Source organism: Lepisosteus oculatus, chromosome 4 (assembly GCF_040954835.1).
Source record: "Lepisosteus oculatus isolate fLepOcu1 chromosome 4, fLepOcu1.hap2, whole genome shotgun sequence".
Taxonomy (NCBI): domain Eukaryota; kingdom Metazoa; phylum Chordata; class Actinopteri; order Semionotiformes; family Lepisosteidae; genus Lepisosteus; species Lepisosteus oculatus.
The window spans coordinates 16,312,985-16,336,003 of record NC_090699.1 but is presented as its reverse complement, the minus strand read 5'-3'; the positions used below and the strand labels follow the sequence as shown (position 1 = coordinate 16,336,003).

Genomic DNA, 23,019 nt, shown 5'->3' with positions numbered 1-23,019 from the left:
TCCTGATGTGGAGTTGGGAGTCCACCGGTTCCGTGGACCTACCCAAACGCCTCAATTCATCCCTCATCTCTATCAGGAGGCCCAATACCCGCTTCTGAAACTCTGAAATAATTTACATTTTATGTCAGCATTTAAAAGGAATTGGGTTAGGATTTTCTTACACTATTGTCACATTAGCATTACTGTAGTGTTGCTAATGTGCTACATGCAATTTATAATCTTAAAAATAAAAAAATCCCACATCTGTAGTTCATTTTAACTGTACTTACTTCCCTTCTGAAAGAGGATATTTCTCTCTTCTCTTCTGGTCTGGACATGGTCTTCTGCCTGGGAGACTCTGAAAAGAATTCAGTTATGGAAAACATTTACTTTATCACATAACTTAATATTTCAATGTAGTCATTTAGTTTGTCATTGAACTTTCATAGAGTAATTAGATGTAGGCAAAAAATGTAGTAATACCTTCAGGAATGTTGAAGCCAGAACTCGGCACCGTTTTTTTCCTTGGGGAGGTTCTCACCTTTGATGGTTGGGCTTCAATAACATATAAAATGGTGTTAACTTGTCTTTAAATATGATTGATGATGGTTATCTTCTAAGTACATTAAGAAAACATTTTAACTTTAATTCCAATAACCTACCTTTAAGCGTACTTGAACAGCTGAGTGAGCTCTGGGAGACACTCTTCCTAGGAGAGAATCTCAGTTTGGGGGGTGGCACTGGCAGCTTCGGTGGCTTCTTCTTTCATAACAGAAACAATATGGCAGTAAAATATTTCATATCAAATTAAATTATTTAATCAACTTGATCTGTAACTTTTTACAATGAATTTATTTCCTTTATTTTGTGAACTTTGAAGGGAGAGAAACTGACTTACTTGGAGTAGCAGCATCAGAATCAAAGTCTGTAATATAATAGAAAATTATCATATTTCAATATAATACTGAAAATTAGTTTAACATAGAATAAGCTAACCAAAATTTTTAGCAATTTCCATTATCAACAAATCTGATAAGATTTTTAACATTTTCATACAGAACACCTTTCAAAATGACTTATTTTAAAGAGTTGTAAAAAAAATCAATAACAAGGTACAAGCTAAATGAGGCATCAGTTGATATTAAGAACTGTTTAAAAATATAGCTATTGAGATTGTTACTTTTACATTCCATCAACGTAATCGGAGAACACCCGCTTCTTACTTTTGCGTTTTGGATTGGGCGTCTCATCCTCGTCTTCAGCATCCGTAACAGAGGTGGTTAAATCAAAGTAATCACACTCTGATTTCTTGTCTACAAATAATTATATTAACATTACATATGTGCAAATATGAAAAGGGTATTGTTGCACTAATACATGTACATAGACAGTTACTGTAAATATTCAATCGGAATTTATAATAATTAACAGGAATTTGCTCTTATTTACAAAGAAAGCTATACCTGATGTATGTTAAACTTTAATGAGCTTGAAGGTAACCCAAGTATCTTTATTAGGGTTGGCCTTCTCTTTGTATAGTTTTGTGGCCTGCTTTGGATCATTCGGCCACCACACATACTCTCTTCGGGCATCCACCCAGTTTGAGGGCAAGACTCCCTCAACCTCCCCCTCCTGCTCTATCCAAACTGCACGTGTCCACATCACCTGAAACAGACATACACATTTTAATTTTGAGTCTTAATTCAGACTGTGGTGCTGATTACTAAACTTGTGTTCGCTTATAATGATTATACTCAATAAAAACACATAATTCAATAATAAACATTCTGCTTTATTTATACATTTGTAGTTAGATGGTATTCACTACATGCAATTCCTCACAAACTTTAAAATTTAAACTTCACCATGAGAAAAGAGCAGACTGAAGCATCCTGTGTGAATCAAAGTTGCAACTTCTTCATGGAACAGGATTATGTTCTATGCCATGAAGAAGAGGGAAAAGGACATAACGAGCACCATATGGGAGACGCACTACTTTTCTGTGCAACTCTTTTACAGAGAGGAATTTCTCCCTTGCATGCACCTCCAGACTATTAACATATACAATATTAAGCAGTTTTGACTCACATGGTTCAGTGAAGAAGTTACAAGTCTGAGTCTGTCGTACAACATCACATAGAAGACTTCTGTCTGCTCTTTTCTCCTTCACAAATGCAAAGTCCTCATTATCCAACAGGAAACAACAGTCTTTTTGTCTTGACGAAATATACATCCGTGAACCAGATGCTTCACAGTTGCTCTGAACTCTTTCCTTCTCCTTCATTCTCTTTACTACTTGAGCTATAGGGTTATAACTGTTCCGCACTAGTTTCTTCAAGGACTGTAAAAAGTTTTCAAATGGGAATGCAGATACATAATTTAAGGAACAATTAAATTGTACCACATCCTGATGTAGATGTCTCAAACTGTGCACATTATATACAACAAATGTTGGTCCATACAAATGCTGAGCATTGTCAACAAAGGTATCAAGCAGTTTTTGGGCATAGTTGAGATAGGCATTTCTCTTTCTTTCGTCCGAGTCCAACATAATGGAAAGAGCAACTGTTAGCATCAGAAAATGGGTGTATAGTTCCTTTGATACAACATTACGAAGCACAATGGGGCCTGTATACAAAAGGAACTGGCGGAACTCTGTAGCCTTCCATCTGTCAAGCTCTGAGAGGGATCTTGGCTGTCTAGCAAATTCCCCAGGCATCTTTCCGCCAAGAATTTCCAAATTATCAGAAATTTCTTTCCTCTGCCTGACGGACAGTCGACATTTAGGTGGTCCTTGCTTTAAGAAAATAAGAATTCTCTTGCCAACACCAAGACAAGGTAGATGCATGTAGTCAAGGGAGAATTGGCTTATGCACCCAATTCCAGCAGCAGCTAAGGGAGAAAGTCTTTGTTGGTGTTCCTTGTACTCAAAGTTCTTGAATTGTTCATCTGTACGATCATTACATGCCTCATCCCCTGTGAAAACAACTCTTCCCTCCCAGCTCCCTTTAATTTTGCATCTTTCGCAGCCAAAGTACGAATTGTCCTTTGCAGCATTTCAGATATGAGCGTGCAGGGGCATCACATATAAAAGCCTTCACAGTAACATTAAATACTCTATCTTCAAAGTGAATGCCATTATTGGTGAGTAACTTTAACTCCTCTAAAAAGTCACTCACATAATCATCAACTGATTCAGGCTTGGACCCTCCACAAAATAATGCTACAATGAAAGGCTGGAATTGGTGAAAAGAGCACAAAATAGGCCAAAATTGCACAGATGTAGATTTGAAGAGAGGAACTCCATCAACATTGATACACAGGTCTACAGAATGCATGCCTTCTTGGAATGTTTTAGAAGAAGATATGTTTTTCAGGATTCCTTTCTTTAATCCAAAGTTAATGTACTGACTGCCGCATTTATCACTGATTTGCACTTTATTAGGTGTTTGTAGGAGAGTCCTGCAATCCTTTGGAAGCTTGTGCCCCTGATGTCTCAATATCTCCAATAAATCATTGAAACACTGTCTTTTACAACCATGCTTTGCAGACCAAGCTACAAGTTCGGTAGATAGATTTGGCCTTGCTGGGTCAGTCTGTGCCTCATCTACAAGGTCAGTAGATTCAGGACTGGGGTCAGTTACATTAGATTCATCAGAGTCAGAAATTTCAACCTCATTCAAGATTTCTTCTTCAGAAGTAATAACTTCTTCAGTGTACCCATAGTCATTTGAATCCTGGTGTGTAATGTCATCACTGACACGAGCACCCATATCACCAGACGACTGTTCCACATTCTCGTCCTTGGTGTCATCTATGTGAAAACTGTCATCTTGATCATCACTGCTGGATTCTGCAAGAGCATTTAGCTCTGCACGTCGCTTCCTCCATCGGGATAAATAGTGCTTTGACATAAAGTCTGATTTGGTGTGCCCCCTGCGTGCTGATGTGCACCTACAGATAACTGTAACACATGCAAATAAACAGTAAATAAACAGTGACTGTTGTATGTAAGGTACTATAAGGACGATGTAATATAAAAGGAAATGGTATCAACTTCCCAACTCAAGAAAATAAAAATAGAAATATTGTCATTCAAAGAAATCAACATATAATTACATTTTTTTTCAGGCAGGTGGCAAGACCCCCTCGCGAAACTCCTGTCTGCAAAGCTGTGTAAATAAATTACATACAGCACTGTTGCACGTTTTAGACCATACCGTACGCTCGGTAATTTCCCGCAATTCCTGTCATCAGTTTTATTTTTGGGATTTTAACAGATTTTCTACCGTTTACATTTATATAATCTAATTTGATTAAGAGAACAAAATGACTGCGATAAAAATGTTGTTAACTTTAAAAGGGTGAGTAAGAAAGGTCACACTATGCAGGTATTTCCCGTATATCATTGCCTAGTTAAATTTAGAACAATAACATTATTTCAGAAATCACACAGAAAGGAGTATAACACCGCGATTATTTTTTTTTCCCATAAAAACATATCGTTATTCCTTAAAGTTGTCTTGCTGAGGCAATTCTAATTTCTAAGAATATCCATATATTTTTAGGAGAATCAGAGAAAATTATCATCACATACTTTGCAAATCCATGGGGTACTATAACATTAAGGTTTGTTTAGCATTGACGTTGTTAATGGTACATGTTACATACTTATTTTCAATGACCTGCTGAACATGTGCTGTTTTTTCTGATTCTCAAATTAGAGAAACGGCAAAACGATTTTGTGTAATCTTCCCCTTCACACTATTTTTATGTGCCATTTTTTGCTTATTAACATACTATTTTAATCAAAATAATATTAAGTAAGATCTGTATGTATTCAGATAGTATTATTATTGTTATTTATACTTGTCAAAAGAGGATTGCTGAGATATTCGCGGACTTCTTCTACGATTGGAAAAACGTGGCCAAAATGGCGACCAACGAATACTAGCAATGCATTGTGGTATATAACCGGAAATTATGCTGGGTTAGATATTTTCTCAACGTATGCGTTTATTAATGTTGTCGATATTATGGTTGAAATTTAACATTGATAATACATCGCGGCTATGTGCCCCCTGCTATGTGCTGATGTGCAATTGTAACGCATGCAGTTAGTAAGGATCGGTCACTGTTATTATATACAGTATAATGACATTATGGAAAAGGATTGGGAACAGGCCTGGCGTCACGGGGGGAGGGAGGAGTGTCGTCCCTTCAGTTTTGGGCAAAAGGATTTACTTAACTTGTGCCCTAAAAAAATAGTTGTACTTTGTCAATGGTCAGACAACACTAAATGACACTAACAGTCACTCGGACTGTTTGATGTGCAGGAGGGCTCTCCGTCCAGGAACTGCACATATCAGTGTCGTTATTGAGTGTCAACATTACGATCCTGTTTGCTCAGTTGGACCGATTCCTTGCAGTAGTTTATCATTATACTTAAAATCGCTATATAACTAGGACTAGTTATAGCAGTCTGTGCTTTGTTGGTTTTATAATAATAATAATAATTGCTTACACTTATATAGCGCTTTTCTGGACACTCCACTCAAAGCGCTTTACAGGTAATGGGGACTCCCCTCCACCACCACCAATGTGCAGCATCCACCTGGATGATGCGACGGCAGCCATAGTGCGCCAGAACGCTCACCACACATCAGCTATCAGTGGGGAGGAGAGCAGAGTAATGTAGCCAATTTATAGAGGGGGATTATTAGGAGGCCATGATTAGTAAGGGCCAATTGGAAATTTGGCCAGGACACCGGGGTTACACCCCTACTCTTTTCGAGAAGAGCCCTGGGATTTTTAATGACCACAGAGAGTCAGGACCTCGGTTTTACGTCTCATCCGAAGGACGGCGCCTGTTTACAGTATAGTGTCCCCATCACTATACTGGGGCATTAGGACCCACAATGGACCACGGGTGAGCGCCCCCTGCTGGCCCCACTAACACCTCTTCCAGCAGCAACCTTAGTTTTTCCCAGGAGGTCTCCCATCCAGGTACTGACCAGGCTCACACCTGCTTAGCTTCAGTGGGTTGCCAGTTGTGAGTTGCAGGGTGATATGGCTGCTGGCTAGATGTGTTTTTTTAGATGTGTTTTCGACGTTATATATGCGTTTATTCATGCCGTCGATTTTGCGGTTGCAATTCGACGTTGATTATACGTCGAGGCGACGTATATATACGTATAGCTGTATTTTCGCCGTGAATATACGTATATTTGACGAATCAATGCCCACAGCTTGGCATACATGGGTTTTGCGGAGGGGGTCTTGCCACCTGCCTGAAAAAAAACAGTAAAGTGTTTGAGTGCCTATAGAGTTACAACATTTTACAACATTTTTTTCTTAACGATTCAGGACGTCCATGTAGCTGCAAAAATGAACGCTTATGGTACTTTTCGCTCCAGGCAATACAAACCGTGAGAGTGACGAAAAATGTGAAACTGAACTTCATCGCAAATACCAGATTGCTAGTCGTTATCTTCTATCATGAAGCACTAATCAATGGCATAGCTGCGAGATTTCATTTGGGTAGCTGCACCATACAGCTCCGTTTCAACCGAAATATCACCCCCCCTCAGAATTTCAGACGCCCCCCTACAGATTTTTCCCCGGGCACCGCGCACTGATGGGGGACGGGGTGTCCAGGAAATGGTATCAACTTTTCCCAAGAAAATAAAAATAGAAACTCTATAGGCACTCAAACACTTTACTGTTTTTTTTCAGGCAGGTGGCAAGACCCCCTCCGCAAAACCCATGTATGCCAAGCTGTGGGCATTGATTCGTCGAATATACGTATATTCACGGCGAAAATACAGCTATACGTATATATACGTCGCCTCGACGTATAATCAACGTCGAATTGCAACCGCAAAATCGACGGCATGAATAAACGCATATATAACGTCGAAAACACATCTAACACAGTGCCTGAGGCTTTTTACTGTATGTATCGTGTGTGCCGCAACTAGGAGTATACGGCACTCTGCACAGTGTATGAAGTAAATTATTTTGGCAGTAATTAATTTATTATATTTACTATATTTATTATACACGTGTAAATTAATTACTGCCAAAATAATTTACTTCATACACTGTGCAGAGTGCCGTATACTCCTAGTTGCGGCACACACGATACATACAGTAAAAAGCCTCAGGCACTGTGTTAGATGTGTTTTCGACGTTATATATGCGTTTATTCATGCCGTCGATTTTGCGGTTGCAATTCGACGTTGATTATACGTCGAGGCGACAAAATGAAACAGTGAGTAACATCCATTTTGAGAGTGCTCTCCATTCAGACCACAATACTCACTCATACCTGTGTTTAAGTGGGGGGAGCGGTGGCTCTGTGGTTAAGGAGCTGTGCCTGTGGCTGGAAGGTTGCTGGTTCAAATCCCGCGGCCGGCAGAGGAATCCTACTCTGTTGGGTCCCTGAGCAAGGCTCTTAACCCCAGCTGCTCTAGGGGTGCTGTATAATGGCAGACCCTGCGCTCTGACCCCAAGCTTCTCTCCCTGTCTGTGTCTCCATAGAGAAAAGCTGGGGTATGCAAAAAGACAAATTCCTAATGCAATAAATTGTATAGGGCTAATAAAGAAACATTACATTAACACAAGTATTTGAATGTATATGAAATTAAGTCATAGCAGTTACTAGTCAAGCCCTGAGTGTGCACCCTCAGGAACTTATCTAGCAACCACTCAATGGAAGGTTGTATTTTCTGTGCTATCTGTACCCCGTGACAGACTCCTCTGTCACAGTGCTGTTCTGTTTTTATGCCTGTCCAGTCAGCAGAGCGCTTGGACTGGGTGAAGTTCTCACACAGCTTGCTGATTGATTGTTGGTGTCTCTTGCAGTCAGGCCATTGTACTTAGAACCTCTTAGTGTCACAGGCTCTACCAGGTTAATTTCCACGTGGAAGCAGGTACCCTTATACATCTTGCATTTTATTGGGAAAGCATGTATAGAACAGGTCTTTTAAAGAGTTTGAATTCAAAGTGTAACCCATTGGGCATCAAATCTGAACCATCAAACCTTTTATATCCCTGACCCAGTATACACCCTAGAGTGGAAACATCTATTTTCCATTGTCAAATGTTGAAGTTATAGCACTTGTAGATGATTTTAACTTTGTTCTGGCCTTCTCCAATATGTCTACAACTTTGCATAAAGATCTGAGAAAATTCTGCATGAGTTTTTAGCCAACCATGTCCAGGGGTCCCCACAACATCTCCAAAACCTCTCCAAAATGTGAACGAAATTAGTTTTATGAGCAAACTTTAGTGGGGATATCGTTTTCCGTTATTTCAGATTGTGCTTTGCATAAACATCACAATTTTCAGTCCCCTTTTTTTCCTTTACAATCCTATATTCTAACCCCAAGGGTTTCCATAATGCGTGTGCATGAACAACTCTCTTATTCCCAATGCCACACCTGTCCTCTACCTGCCCCTCATTGGAACCGTGCTTGTTGAAGCCTCCTGTTGCTCAGCCCCCGCACTGCTGAGCCGTTCGCACAGCTTCTCTCTAAAATGTTTGTGTCGGAGCCCGAGAGCTGAGTCTCCGCCAGTTCCTTGTGTGGCCAAAAACTGTCCACCACCACAATGGCAAGGAAATGGAAGAACAGTTCTTGCACCATTTCCTTGTTTTGTGTGGCAAATCATAGTACTTTAATAGGGCATCAGGCGAAGCAGTGGCTCTGTGGCTCAGGATCTGTGCTTGTGGCTGGAAGGTTGCCGGTTCGTATCCCGCGGTCGGCAGAGGAATCGTACTCCGTTGGGCCCCTGAGCAAGGCCCTTAACCCCAGCTGCTCCAGGGGCGCTGCATAAATGGCCGACTCTGTGCTCTGACCCCCAAGCTTCTCTCCCCGTCTGTGTGTCTCATGGAGAGCAAGCTGGGGTCTGTGAAGAAGCCTAATTGAAATTGTATATGGCTAATAAAGTGATCTGATCTTATCTCTTACCTTAAGCCCACCCCCCCCCATGTGCCGACTGTCGTCCTCGACGGTGTCAGAGGTGGGTAGGGCCTGAACCTGCCAAGACCTGTTGGGTTTTTTGTCATTTTCCCTGTCTTCCTCTGGATCACTAAGATGTGTCCAGGAAAGGGCCTCGGATTGTTTTCGGGTTGCAATTGAGCGGCAGAATGGTATGTCATAGGGACCCCGAGGATCCCCCTCTGTCATTATTGAGAAGTGAGAAGCGCCATAAAAATCAAAATGCCTGTATAGTGATTCATGTCCATTATGGACACCAGCTGCCACTCCAGTTTTCTACCCCCGGGCCTTTCCTTTGATCAGTGTTACTAGTGATTAGTGTTACAAGGTGTACGCACAACCGTCATGCTGAAAAATAGCTGGAATAAATTGAGAGGGGAGTATTTGTGGGAAGTGTCCGGCTGAGCACCTGGTGTCCGCGCTGCACTGAAACGAAACCGCGGGCCTTGCATCATCTTCAGCTTCTATCTTCCACCTGTCCCCTGGCTCTTCGGCTGGGGAGGGGGGGTCCTCTAGTCTTCCTGCCCTGAACAGGTCTTGTAGGCTGGGGTGGAGTGCTTCTGGAAGGAGGGGTGTGGGAATCTTGCATCCTCTGTTCGATGTCCTCAATGGGGGAAAAAAAAAAATTTAGAAACCAATATTGAAACTAGGAATGAGTTTCATTATTTTATTTCTGACCAACAGTCTGCCAGACAGAATGATAGCATCAGGTTCTTATGTCACCCTCTCCCTTTGTTGCGAGGTGACAAAGTTAGGACAGTAGGACAGCACTCCACATGGGTAATGATCTGCGATGCAGACCAAGGGTGTGGAGAATGAGCCTGGCTGTAATTGCTGCCTTAAGAGGTCTGTTTATTCACACTTTAGTGCCAGGTGACCAAGGAACCCCCTGCTCTTCGGGGGGGGGGAATCGGAATATGCTTAGAAATATAAAAACTCACAGACAATAGTGAATTGTCCTAAGAACATTTTGAAGATTGAGATGCAAAAAGCATCAATTTCGGATGTTTGCAAATAGACAACAAGGAAACAAAAGCTTTTTGCATCTCAAAACTATAGTAGCCAAATTGTCTAGGTTGTCCAAGAAACTCGGAAGGATCACTTTCCAATATCTGAAGTAAAAAAAAAAAGCAACATGCAAAGACTTTTTTCCTTGCAGGCAATATTTGCCAAACTTAACTGGTCCCAGAAAATCCCTATTTTCAGAAATGCAGAAAGAATTGACTCACGAGTTTAAATCTGAGCAAAATTAGTAAGTTAATGGTAATTGAGGGTCTTGTGCTCTCGACAGCAGGTGCAGCCTTTTTTTTTTGTTGTTGCCCCAAGTCATCTCTCATTGGGCCTGGGTCTAGTGACGTGGGGAATTCACTGTTCCCTGTTTGTCGTTCATCCAAGGCCTCCCGTGAACCATTGCTTGGGGACGCGTCCTCTATGGTTAGGGCTGAAGTGTGGGACCTTGGTGCAGCTCTTCTGAAATCGCCAGTCTAACCAGTGGAGGCATCAGCTAGGACAAAGTTTGAATCCCTGTACAGTGGGCTCCCCCTTCGTGGACTGTATGAAGCCGATTCTAATTTGAGGTCACTGTTTTGTCCATCAATGTAGATGGGAATGGATGTCCTCCTGGCAGCGTTGGTTGCTCAGGTGGTCTTTTCTGTGTTTGTGTTGTGCTTGTATTCAGGTGCCTCTGAAAATTAGGACTCGGGCCACAGTCTGGAGCCAGCTGTTTAATGTGATTGCTGTATAATTCAGTAAAAATAAAATAGCCTATTTTTGAGCTATTGTTGAAAAATTCTAAAGGGTTTCCCTGGTATTTTTTGTCTTGAAATTGTTTGGGGTTGGATGGTTTCATTCTTTCATTTGTGCGCGTCTTATAACACAGCACCCATAACGAAATAGGCTCTTCATCGCCAGTCCATGAAGGTCCAAATTTAAGATCATCTTCATAGTATTTGCCAACATTTTTTTATTCTGTGCAGCTGACCCTTTTAATAAACTTAAAGGTGGTTCACACTCTAAATTATTTCATCATTACAGATGTCTGATGCAGATATATCACTACCTTCTGTGCCGGTTATCACTTCACATTTGCATGTCCTTGATTATTTTCTGTTGTACGTTTCAAACAGCCCGTTTCTAGCCAATGATCCATGTTAAAGGCAAGTGTATTTTCTGTGCGTGTGTAAAATATACACCCGAACAGAACATATCACAGAATGGCTGTTAGCTGTGTTAGCCATGACACCAAGTGTGCAATGTCGAAACTCTACCCTTTGAGCCAACCTGTGTGTGTTGTATAAACCTTGGGTGACATCCACTTCTCTCCTTCTGCACGTACAATGTAAACAAACAAACCTGAATGCGTTTATCGTACAAAATATAAAACTTAAAATGTGAGCATATTTCTACTGTACTCCATTCTCAAATTATCGGTTTTTGTAGTTGCAGAAAGCAATTAAAATTTAAAGGAAAATAAAAAATTCTGCAGTGTACCCAGTGAACTGAAAACCTTGTGTCTACTCCACTGTGGGGAAACACGGGCCTAGATAATCATCCCCTTCTTGACTAAGCAGCAAGGTTGCATAGTGTGGTGTTCCTCTCTCGTGGGGCTTTTATACAAAGTTGACACCTATTCCAGACATCTAGGTAAGAGGAACCCATCTCAAAGATCCTACCCAGCACTAAATTACCCCCTAATATGGATTTTTTTTTCCTAATTAAAATCCCTTCGAAAACAAGACTACTCTAGTCTGCTGAATACACAATTATTCTTCCCCATAAATTCTACCTCAGTTGGGTGTGTTCTGGATGTTTTTTGATGTTTGCATTTGTAAACATGATGACATGTCAGTTACTGCACCATTAGAGCTGGGAAGGGCTATCTGCTTGATTATGTAACATCATGGGAGGGCTCACTTCTGAAGGCGGGTGCTCTCTAATCTTATAAACCAGTTTTAAGAGGTACGTACTGAACCTTCAAACCTTGCTGCTTTTTCTGCTCACATTTTGGGTGACTTAGAGAATATTGGAAATGCACCAAAACTTTTTTTTCCCACTGACGACAGACTAACTGAACCTTTTATTAACATTTAAGATTGTGGTGTGTTGTTACCACTTGGGTGTTTGGAACATGATCTGTTTTACTTTATCCACCCCCTATGACTTTTTTGTAACTGTTTTTGTGCCATCCTGGTATTCCAATATTTTTTATTGTAAATGTGTAATAAATGTAGTTGAATTTAAATTTCAGGTGTTTTGTGTTTTTTTTTAAGTCTTTAAACTGCTTTCTGCACAGTTGACCATTTTGTTAACCTGAATTAAGTTGAGGCCTAAGTGCCTTGGGACCAGCATAAAGGTAAGTATCCACTAAAATGCAAATAATCAAATTGTTTAAACGTTGTTCATGGGCTGGAAGTGAGACAAGTCCTAGACAGCTTATACATGTCTCTCTTGTAACCTTTGCCAGGTTACGGTATAACTCCAGGCCAGCAGGGTGTTGCAGTGGTCAGCACTGGGGCCCTGGTTCAATTCTGGACCTGCGCTGCTGTATCTGTGAGGAGTCGATGTGCTGTTGGCTGCCACAGTTCCAGGGGCTAGGGGCTGGCTGGGCAAGGAGTCCTGCTGCTTGCTCCTCCACAGCTGGAGGTCTGGCCATGGGTGGACTGGCAGCAGGTGCGAGGGCTAGGGGCTGGCTGGGCAAGGAGTCCTGCTTCCTTGTGGTGGAAGGAAGGCTTTGGAGGCACAGCAGTGATGCTTGATTAGCGCCGTTTCCCTGGAACAGCCTACTATTGAGCTCTTGATGAACCTGAAATACGGCAAACATCCCAGGCGATCTGGCATCTCAAACCGTTTTGATTGTTGTGCTTGTTTTTCACTTCAGGCTGTCAATTGCGGTGAAACAATTGTAGTGAAAGTGTCTAAGGTTCCGTTTCTCAATACTTTGCATTGGATTTTGAATCACTGTTTATCTTTCCTCTGTGCACATGTAATAAAACTGCTTTGTACTGTTTGTCTTCAAAGAGGAACTTTGTCCTCATAAAGGTCAGTTACTGCTTACTTCCTCATTGTGTAGATTTTTCCACTTCTTCCTGAAGTGTGTTCTGCTGCCGCTGCGAAGCTGCAGGTGAAGGTGAGACTTGGGCGCTGTTCTTTTGTTTTAGGCTGATCCTGTATCGGTGGTGTTCGGATCACTGTGGCTTTTAATTTGGCTCTTCCCGATTGAGGTTAGACTTGGAAATGTAGTGAAACAATTATCAGCTTAGAGAACAAAGCCTGAGAACGTAGCTGAAAATGTAGCTTGATGCCATAAAAGAAGAACCTGAGTAATTGTAGCTTGATGCCATAAAAGAAGAACCTGAGTAATTGTAACTTGACATTTTCATAATTGTATATTTGCTTTCTATTTCCTGACTAACACGTTGCTGAAATTAGTCTTGGTTGCTAAACAGTATTTTCTGACCCACCCTTTTCAGTTTTTCTCCTAGAGCATGGCACATGCCAGGGAAGAGCCCGAGGAGCATCCTGAAACTGAACTGGAGGACTGGGAACTGCATTGCGCTTGTTTTATGAATATTAGCGAGAAAGCGACTTCAGAATACTACAGCCACAGTCTGAAAGCAGCTGTCAAAGACAACGCACGGGGATATGATTACAAAATGAGGAGCGAACTGGCCAGGCTGAAATCGTTTGAGAGCTATCCCTCTCTTTCCCCCTTTGCGCCTGAAGAGCTGGCCGGTGCTGGGTTCTTTTATTTTGGATACGGATCGGCTGTGCAGTGTTTCTGTTGTGGGGTTGTCGTCACTATCGCAAGCTTTCAAACCCCCACACAGTTGCACCAAAAATACCAGGAAGACTGTGCGTTCCAGAAGGGGCTGGAAGTGGGAAACATTAATAAGTACGACATCCGGGTCAAAGGTCTTGAAAGCAGTGGTCCAGTAGGTTATACAGAAGACAGCGAGAGGCTTGGGACTTTCAGCAACTGGCCCTACTACTGCGAGACAGAGCCAGCTGTGCTGTCTGACTGTGGATTTTTCTATACTGGTAAGATCCTGAATTGATTCTGTTAGTGATTTGAATTTATTAGAATATTAGAAATTTGAACATAAAATGCAGAGGAAGGCCCTCTTCAGTAGTCGAGGGTGAAATGGAAATCTAATAAGTAAATTGATTCTTAAAATGTAAAGAGCCTTAGGAAAATATGACAAAAGTGTAACTGCTGTGCTATATACAGATTGTCAGAAGACAGTTTGTCAAGACAGGACGTACTGTCTAGATTACCAAATTAGCCGAATGCAGTTGCTGAGCTTTGCAAAAATATGTACTGGCGCTTCTTTCTTGTCTCTATGATTGTTTCTATGTTGTAATCTTTCTTGTCCTAAGGTAAGGGGAAGTATTAGAAAGGGACTAAGTGCTGTATTTTTCCACTGCATTACAACATCTTTATAAAAATCCTGTACTGCTTGTAACAAGTTGAGTCTCTGACGCACTCTGCAGAGTGACAGCAGGGCTCCCAATATTGCAATATTGAAATAAAGACCTTACTCAGGTGAGAGCTCTCTCTCGGGGCGTCCTTGATAGGTATATTTCTGTGACAAGGGAGAGGATGTTTTAAAGTTTTATTTTTAATGTCTTTATTTCCCAGCGTGCTTCCCTTAGTTAACTTGAAGTCTGTACACTGGTAACCGTTTGAAGATGTTAATGGGTCAAATACCCATTAACTACAGTTGGATATACTGTAGTTGTGCTTGCCTGCACCCTTAAAGATGATGGCTCATGTTTCCTTTGGGAAGTGAAGTGGTTAAACATGTCCTCCAATGTTTTTCTTCTAACAAACAGACTCCTTTTTAAAAAATAAAATAGTAAATATGTACACTACATTAATTGTTTTTATGTATCGCAGCATTTAATGTTAAATGATAATGAAATAACATGAATACTGTCAACAGTGGGAGTAAAAACCAGTTCAACCAGTTCAATTAAAATACTCAATTCAGTGGGGCAATTTAACTCAAGCCTTTACAAGAAGCCTTTAAAACAAAATCGTATATATTATAATTGTACTTGAGAATAACTGGTATTAAAAAGACCACTGATACTAATCCGATCATTATTAACAGTATTAACTTGATAATTTCAAACTTCTTGTGTCTTTTACAGTCATTTGTTTTCTCCGGTTTTTGCTTCGCTTTCTTATTATAATTTGAGACACGATATGTTCAGATGTCAGTAACTTTGCGAAAAATGACAGCCTTCAAACCACATGCATTTTAAAAATCACGATTTGTGATTTTCACAACTTTTATTTAAACAATGTCTAGTACCTGGTTGCATTTTTAGAAACGTTTGAATAAAGCGGATCCCAGGTGTAAACGAGTTCATAACATGAGTGCATTATAGTGCTGGGCGATAATTCGATAACGATAATTATCGCGATATAATTGTTCTCGATATAATTAACAAAAGTTCGATATATGTTTATGCTTTGCGCATGCACACAAAATACTGCGCGAGTGCGCGTGCGTGTTGCAGAGCGGGCAGCTAACGTGGTGTTTACCCACACGGTGGTGGCAGACAGGATTGTAGTTAGAGTGGAGAAATGAGCGACACTGAAGCAAATGTAGTGCTGCCAACGACCAGCTCGAAGGACGATGACATCGTCTACAGAAGAGGTCATTCAACTTCGGTAATCTGGAGATATTTTGGCTTTTTACGATCAGACATAAAACAGCACTTTAAACTTTGCAGTCTGTCTGAGCCATCTTCTATGTGTGTTTTATCACACTGCAGTATTTCATTTTTCTATTAAGATTTATTTTGTAAATTTTGGAGTTTTCCTCCCCCCTCTCCCTGTGGTGTGAAGCAGATCAGCAGGTCTTTTAGTAATAACATGAATGAATTATCCTCCAGACCATCTCCAGGATACGCAGAATGGAGGGATTGTTTCGTGCCAGCCAGCACATCACCTCACAGTATGGGGAAGGGAAGTGGGCTGTAATTTCACTCTCCATCAATACACATTCCCAATAGTCGCTGATGCAGCTTTAGCCAAGAAATTCCTGGTTTTAAGAGAAGAATGTGATTTTTTGTGTATACGTTTCGTGTTGTGTTGGCAAAATTATTTAAACTTGCATCGTTCACAAAGATTGCCAGCAGCCATATCACTCTACAACTCACAACTGGCAACCCACTGAAGCTAAGCTGTGAGCCTGGTCAGTACCTGGATGAGAGACTCCTGGGAAAGCTGAGGCTGGTGCTGGTAGAGGTGTTAGTGGGACCAGCAGGGGGCGCTCACCCTCCGGTCTATGTGGGTTCTAATGTAGCAGTATTGTGACGGGGACACTATACTGTAAACAGGCGCCGCCCTTCGGATGAGACATAAAACCATGGTTCTGACTCTCTGTGGTCATTAAAAATCCCAGGGCATTTCTCAAACAGTAGGGGTGTAACCTGGCGTCCTGGACACATTTTTTCCCATTGGCCCTTACCAATCATGGCCTCCTAATAATCCCCATCTCTGAATTGGCTTCATTACTCTGCTCTCCTCCCCACTGAGAGCTGATGTGTGGGGAGCGTTCTGGCGCACTATGGCTGCCGTCGCATCATCCAGGTGGGGCTGCACATTGGTGGTGGTGGAGGGGATCCCCATTACCTGTAAAGAGCTTTGAGTGGAGTGTCCAGAAAAGCGCTATATAAGTGTAAGCAATGATTAATTGTAAGCTGATCACGAGGAAGATAAACCATCTCCTTTTTGTGCATAATAAGTGGTGTTTTTACTTAATTTATCTAAAAACGTTTTTTATAGTGTTTAAAGTCATGCAATGTCTAACTTAGGCAGGGACATGTCATTGTTTCTTATTTTGAATTTTCTATTAAAGTTTTAAAAAAATCAGCTTCCCACTTTCACCTTGCCGCAACTATAGTGGTGATGTAGCGTATCTGGGGGGCTTGTTCAGGATTTTGTGGAGCCGATATTTTTTCTTTGGTTCACACCTGAACGGCAGTGTGTTCGTATACTTTATAAATATACGGTATATACAGTGTGATACCGTATGGTTTCAGAGCCACTACAGTGCAGTATGTGTGAAATATTTTTCTTAATCATATTTTAAAGTTAAGTTTCTCATTGCAGAAATTTGTATGGAGACAAAATATAGATGATCTGGATGTAAACGAGGCACATCGTGTTCACAACAAGCTATAATAAACAATTTTTACACATCTGGCTATGTAAAAAATTATAGCCAAAAGGATCGCTCTAAAGGTTCATTCCAAGCTGAAAAGACCAGACTCGGCTCGTCTTCCCTATAACTCTGCGGTTTACAGCTTGTCTGTGGTCATTCATTATTATTCATAATATAATAATTATAAATTATTTAAATTGGCAAGCTTTTACAAATATAAAAAGAGGCGATACAGAACTTGCACCTCTGACTCTTCAATTTACAGAAGAATTCCTACAGAGCCACACAAAATAGTCAACCACAGTCACTGGCTCACTTAAAGGTGTAACACGTCTGTCTTCACTCTCATGGTACGGTTTCAACATATTGATAAGCTGTTCTCCGGTTACTGGTAATTGTAAACATAACCCTTGTTCCCTCCTTTGTTTAACTTGAAGGATTTCGTCACGGAATTCTTTATCTCGAAACCATCACTTATAATAATTCATCAGATACACACACACACACACTCGTGCTGGAGCACAAGTAGTGCTCTTATGATGTATTCTTAGAAAATAAAACTAACTTTATGAAGTGCAGTATATAAACTTCATTAGAACAAGCACGTTAAAACCATAACCTGCTGTAAGGTACCAAGTTAAAGACTTTTTAATGCATAAAATATTCATGAAGAAGGTGGAATAAAATGTTGTGTACTGTTTTGCATTTAGCTACCACTACCATCTAGTGTGTGTACATTAGGTATGTAATTACATTATACTGCTGTTTTTATTTTCAGCTACCAAAATCCAAACTTTTGGATTTTCTCTCTGGATGTAAACCTGAAAGAGGCACATAATGTTCACAAGCTACAGTATAATCAACTTTTTTATATATCCAGCTGAACAATCTTTCTTTTATCAAATGTATGTTCTTTTTAATTAGTTCAATATTTAACATGCTGTAATAGCTTAAAATTATTAAAAGTGTAAACTGTCTACAATTTACAATACTGTAACTGGAAAAAGATTGTCCGTCTGCATTGACAGGGTTTTAAAACCAGGCGTTTTCTGGCGACAGCCCAAATGCTCCACACGTCACATTAAGCTTTCACTGCTCCACCTGGTGGTTTTACAAAGTAGTGCAGTCACACCACTGAGTTTTTCTTAAAAGCTGCGGTACCTCGCAGACACTGAATTGCAAACTACTGCAGTATATATAATTATATATAAGACCGTGGAAGAGGTCGCGCGTGTTCTTGATTTTGGTGTTCATTCTGCGGCTGCAGGTGTTAAGGATCACGTGCAGTGCTTCTCCTGCGGAGGCCGGCTGGGAGACTGGGAGGTGGCCAGTGACCCCTGGAGGGAGCACGCCAAGTGGTTTCCAGAGTAAGCGATGCGGATTCGCTGTGTTTGACGACAGGGAGGAGAGAACACACCCACCGAATAGCACTTTAATCACTTCCAGGTCATCGCATCAATTTCAGTTCCCCTTTATCCAGTTCAGGGTCACAGTGGCTCAGAGCAGCAGTGCCAACCCCTGCGCCCCCTGTGCTGCCCTGCCCTGCCCTCCATTTCAGGTGCTGAGGTGTAACTTCTAAATTCTGTGACCATCGGCACTGAGCGTCAAAAGAAACTAGAACCCTGAATGCCTGCAAACTTCAGAAAAAATTCAAATATTAGGTTTAAGAAATCTATATACAGATTTTGGATATTGATTAAAACTTTGTCATCTTCTTATTTCATCATTCATGGCTGTCTAGGACGCACTGTACTTGAGTGACTTTGCCTGTTCCACTAGCGCTCAGCCACCTCATTACATCTTGGAACCTGGAAGCTGGAGTCGGTCACCTCTGGTGCACCTGCCTGCAGTGGAGCAGAGTCCTCTGTGACAATGGCCTTTGTGTGGACTGATGGGAGCCTGAAACAGATCTGCCTAAACAAATATGAGTGTCTAATCACTACAGAGCTCTTGAGTGCACTTTACTACTTTGTTCAGGCCCTGAGAGCACTGCTGCACACGTTACAGGCTTGTTAAAGCGTGACCGAGTTCCAGGAGCACGACACGCGTTACTCACGCAGCATGGGAAAACAGCTTCCTTCTGTGATGAGATGCATGCAGTGAATGCCCTACTTGCCGTACATGAGCCCAGTGGAAGTTTGTAGGACTTACTGGGACAGTGTGTGTTGTCCAGTGGTCTCTCAGCCCTAGACAACTGTACCCTTGTCCTCCGTATCTGACAATGGAGAGGAAGGGGACCACCTCCCATGAGACAGCATGTGTAACCTGGTACCCAATGTAGAGTATGTGATGTTCCCATGGGGACATTTTAACAATCGATCTTTTTATAATTGTGGCCCAGGGAGAGAGTCATGGTGCACCCGAAAGGTAGAACCTGTTTTACAGTGGAGTGAGGCCAATCTCCCAGGAGAACTAAATCTAACCAGAGAAAAAGTTCTGGTCCGCTTTGAACTGTGTAGCAAGTTCTTCTCTTCTCTCCTCTCTCCAATACTAATATCCAGTCTGCTTATTGGCCTTGAAAATAAAAAAAAAACTCATCTGCAAAGTATATTTCAACCAGACTTTATGGCTCCACACAGGATCCTCTGTCTCTCTATTTCTCAGGTCACACAGACCCTTTCCTGCCCAAACTCCTTCTCCTTCTGTTCTGGCCACCTGAACGAAACGCACAGAAGCCCAGGGAGAACATACACACTCCACACAGACTTGCACTGGAATCGTAACCCTGTGGTGCAAGACAGCCAAGCTGACCACTGTGCCACCATGCTGCCCAGTCTAAAGCCCTGCCAGTGAATTCGCCTATAGCCTACATTCTTCAGTAGTCAGCGGAGATGATTCTGGCCAAAAATTAAAAGTGAGAAAATCAGCTGAATAACCCCCCCACCCCAATCCCAAACTGAAAAATGTATTTTTTTCTTCGTAGGTGCAACTACCTCCGTAGCAGACTCTCAGAAGGGGCGATTTTAGGACATGTCCGTTCCTATGTTGGATTCCATGGAATAACAGTACGAGTGTACAGTAGATACGATTTTATATTAGACAAAGCTGTCTTATACAGTTTATAATACATTTTTTTACATAGCACCTTTAAAGGTGGCTTCTCGAAGCGCTTTACAGAAACACAACGGCAATAAACAAATACGCAAGATAAACGCGATGAGGAGGTGTAGGTGGTGGTACTAAATACAGTAGGAGCAGACGGGTGAAGAATGGAACCAGTGTAAAAATGTACAAAATATTCAGTCATTATGAGCCGCAAACTATGGTAATCGTATACAGGATGATTTGGTATTCATTTGACAATGGGTATCAAACATTGATCATTTCTATTAAATTACTGCAGTAGATTAACTTAATTTCTTAAAATTGAACTTTTTAAATTGTTGCCCTTAAATACCTGACTGTGAGTCAGTCCTTCATGTGAGGATCTTAGATGGTCTCTTCACCTTATTTGGTTTTAAGACCCTCACTGAAACAAACTCAGGATTATTCTTTTTCATTAATTATGCTGTTACTCTTTTTTATGTGATTATAGGCCAAGCATTACTTTGTCGACAAAGTGAGTGAAGAAACTGAGATAGCAGAGCAGAGTCAGAAAGGTGAGTACAGAATGACTGGTCTAATAAAGACTACCTGGAGAACCTGAACTTTACTCCAGACAGGATTTAGAATTATTATATCAATCAATCCATTTTTTAACTGCTTCAGCCAGTACGGGGTCATGGGAGAGCCAGAGCTAATCCCAGCAATCAACAGGTGCAAGACCTGCCCAGGCACACACTCTGGACACCCAGTCCATCATAGGGGACACACACCCACAGCAGGGCCAGTTTTCGCAGAATCCAGTTCACCTACCAGCATGTCTTTGGTACCCCAGGAGTTGAACCTCTGGCTCAGTGTTGCTTGCCAGCAGTGCTCACCACTGCGCTACCATACCCTCACCTAGGCCATTTCCGTCCCCACAGCCTCGTCAGAAGAGATCCTTCGGAACATATTTGAGAATGAGTGCTCTCGAATGGAGTCCTACTTCCAATGGCCAAGCGACTCAGCTGCAGTCCCATCCAAACTGGCGAAAGCTGGCTTCTTCTACACAGGTGAAGGATGGTAACTTAAACATCTAAAAATGACAACACTGTCATCTTGCATCTGTGCTCACCCAATGTCAGGCTTTTTATACATATCAGTTTAGTAGCAATTTTATTTTAGAAAACACCTGGTTTTAAAACCCTGTCAATGCTGAGGGACAATCTTTTTCCAGCAATTTTATTTTTAACAGAAACACTGATGTGCTCATCCCATATATAATCGCAACTGATTTTTCTAAAGTCTGCTGTACTTGTTGTGTTTTTATCAGTGTTTTTGTTGTGGAATTAGTGGACAAATTTAATTTTGGTGTGGCTGGTAATTTTAAATCAGTCAGCCAGTCTTTTGTTTTCTCTAGAGCCCTTTGTAAAAGAATGCCACAGCGTGCCTTACAGATTGCTCTAGCAGGTAAACGGCACCTGACCATGTGGTCAGGAAGGAGAAGAAAACAACCCCCCCCCCGTGGGTGACAAGAAACCTCTGGAGGTCCCAGGCCCCAGTGGCGACGCCCCACACCCCTCTTTCCCCTAATGAGTTTTTTTTTATACATTGATTATCTTAAATCTGGAAAAGGTGTGAGGTCCAGGCTGGTTACCTGGGTCTGCTAACTTGAGTGCAACACGCTCAATGTCATGTTCTTGCGCTGGGATCCAGGCAGTGGGAACATTAAATGGTGAGAGAGCGCATTGCAATAATGGGCTGGTTTGTGAATTGTAATAAAGGACACTTTTTAATGTTTTCACAAGTACTGCACATGTGAGTGATCTCCCATATCCTCTAAATCCAACCATTAAGTTTGTTTTTATAGCAGTGAAACGATTAAAAAAAACTTCTGATAGCACAGGGGTATCTCTTAGATTGTTTCAGAAAGTTCTACAATTTAGTGGTCCTGTAGCTAAAGACACTGCCCCCAGCAGTTATTTTGTAATTTCTTGGGTCCACTGTGCTCTGCTTGGTCTGTAATGTTTTAGCAGGTCACTTAAATAAAGGGGCGTTAGACCCTTTAGTGTTTTGTGGAGCAGAAGAAATGCTTTAAAGTCTGTATTGTTTTTTTTTAATTCAAGTTGAGAGACACGTTTCAACATTTTGAACAGGGTGAAGTCTGGATATACTGTAGTGCAGTCTCCTGTACCAGACAGCAGCAGGTTACAACAGTCTGGTCTTTGTAGAAAACAGTCAGTCTTGTAAAGATCTTTCTGATGTGTAGATGTAACTTGAAAATGTATCTAGGTGACGAGGAAACTGTTCAGTGTTTTCAGTGTGGTGGGAGGATTTCACATTGGCCTGAAGGAGCTGATCCAGTACAGGAGCATCAGAAGATCTTCTCACAGTAAGTTATTCTTCCACAGAACAGATTTTTGAAGTTGCTAAGAGTCACTGAGTTTGCTCAAATCAACCTGTCGGACACCTGCAATAAAACTTCTACTTGCAGTTATTAATGTCCTGCAGCACTGAGTAGCATAAGCCATTTTCTGCAAGTTTTCTCTTTTAGAGATGCATATTTTCTTTGTGCAAATCAGTCTGTGAGCTTGAGAATGGAAGCAGCTAGACGTATAGAATTGTAAATCTTTTTGCATCTATCTGTAATGGGATTGAATTTCCTCAGGAAGGATTTTTAAGGCCTTTACATATCTTTATAAAGTGTCAAGATACCTCATTAATCTTATGTTATTAATACACAAATAAACGTCTGCTTTCAGATGCCAATATGTTATTAACATCGGTCAAAATCCTCAACAAAGTGACACTGCCGTTAGCCTCAAAAAGGTAAGGGTTTG

At 41.3% G+C, this 23,019-nt stretch overlaps 1 protein-coding gene across 1 annotated transcript in view; it reads left to right on the top strand.

Moving 5' to 3' along the window:
• The window catches only part of LOC107077277 (baculoviral IAP repeat-containing protein 1-like), a 150,575-nt gene that overhangs the window by 25,478 nt on the left and 102,078 nt on the right, over window positions 1-23,019 (top strand). The window contains exons 2-7 of the mRNA XM_069188015.1: window positions 12,445-13,107; window positions 13,451-14,018; window positions 18,426-18,525; window positions 20,082-20,163; window positions 20,694-20,757; window positions 21,124-21,252. Coding sequence (XP_069044116.1) covers window positions 13,466-14,018; window positions 18,426-18,525; window positions 20,082-20,163; window positions 20,694-20,757; window positions 21,124-21,252 — 928 coding nt within the window. The 5' untranslated portion in view covers window positions 12,445-13,107; window positions 13,451-13,465. The remainder of the gene's footprint in view (window positions 1-12,444; window positions 13,108-13,450; window positions 14,019-18,425; window positions 18,526-20,081; window positions 20,164-20,693; window positions 20,758-21,123; window positions 21,253-23,019) is intronic.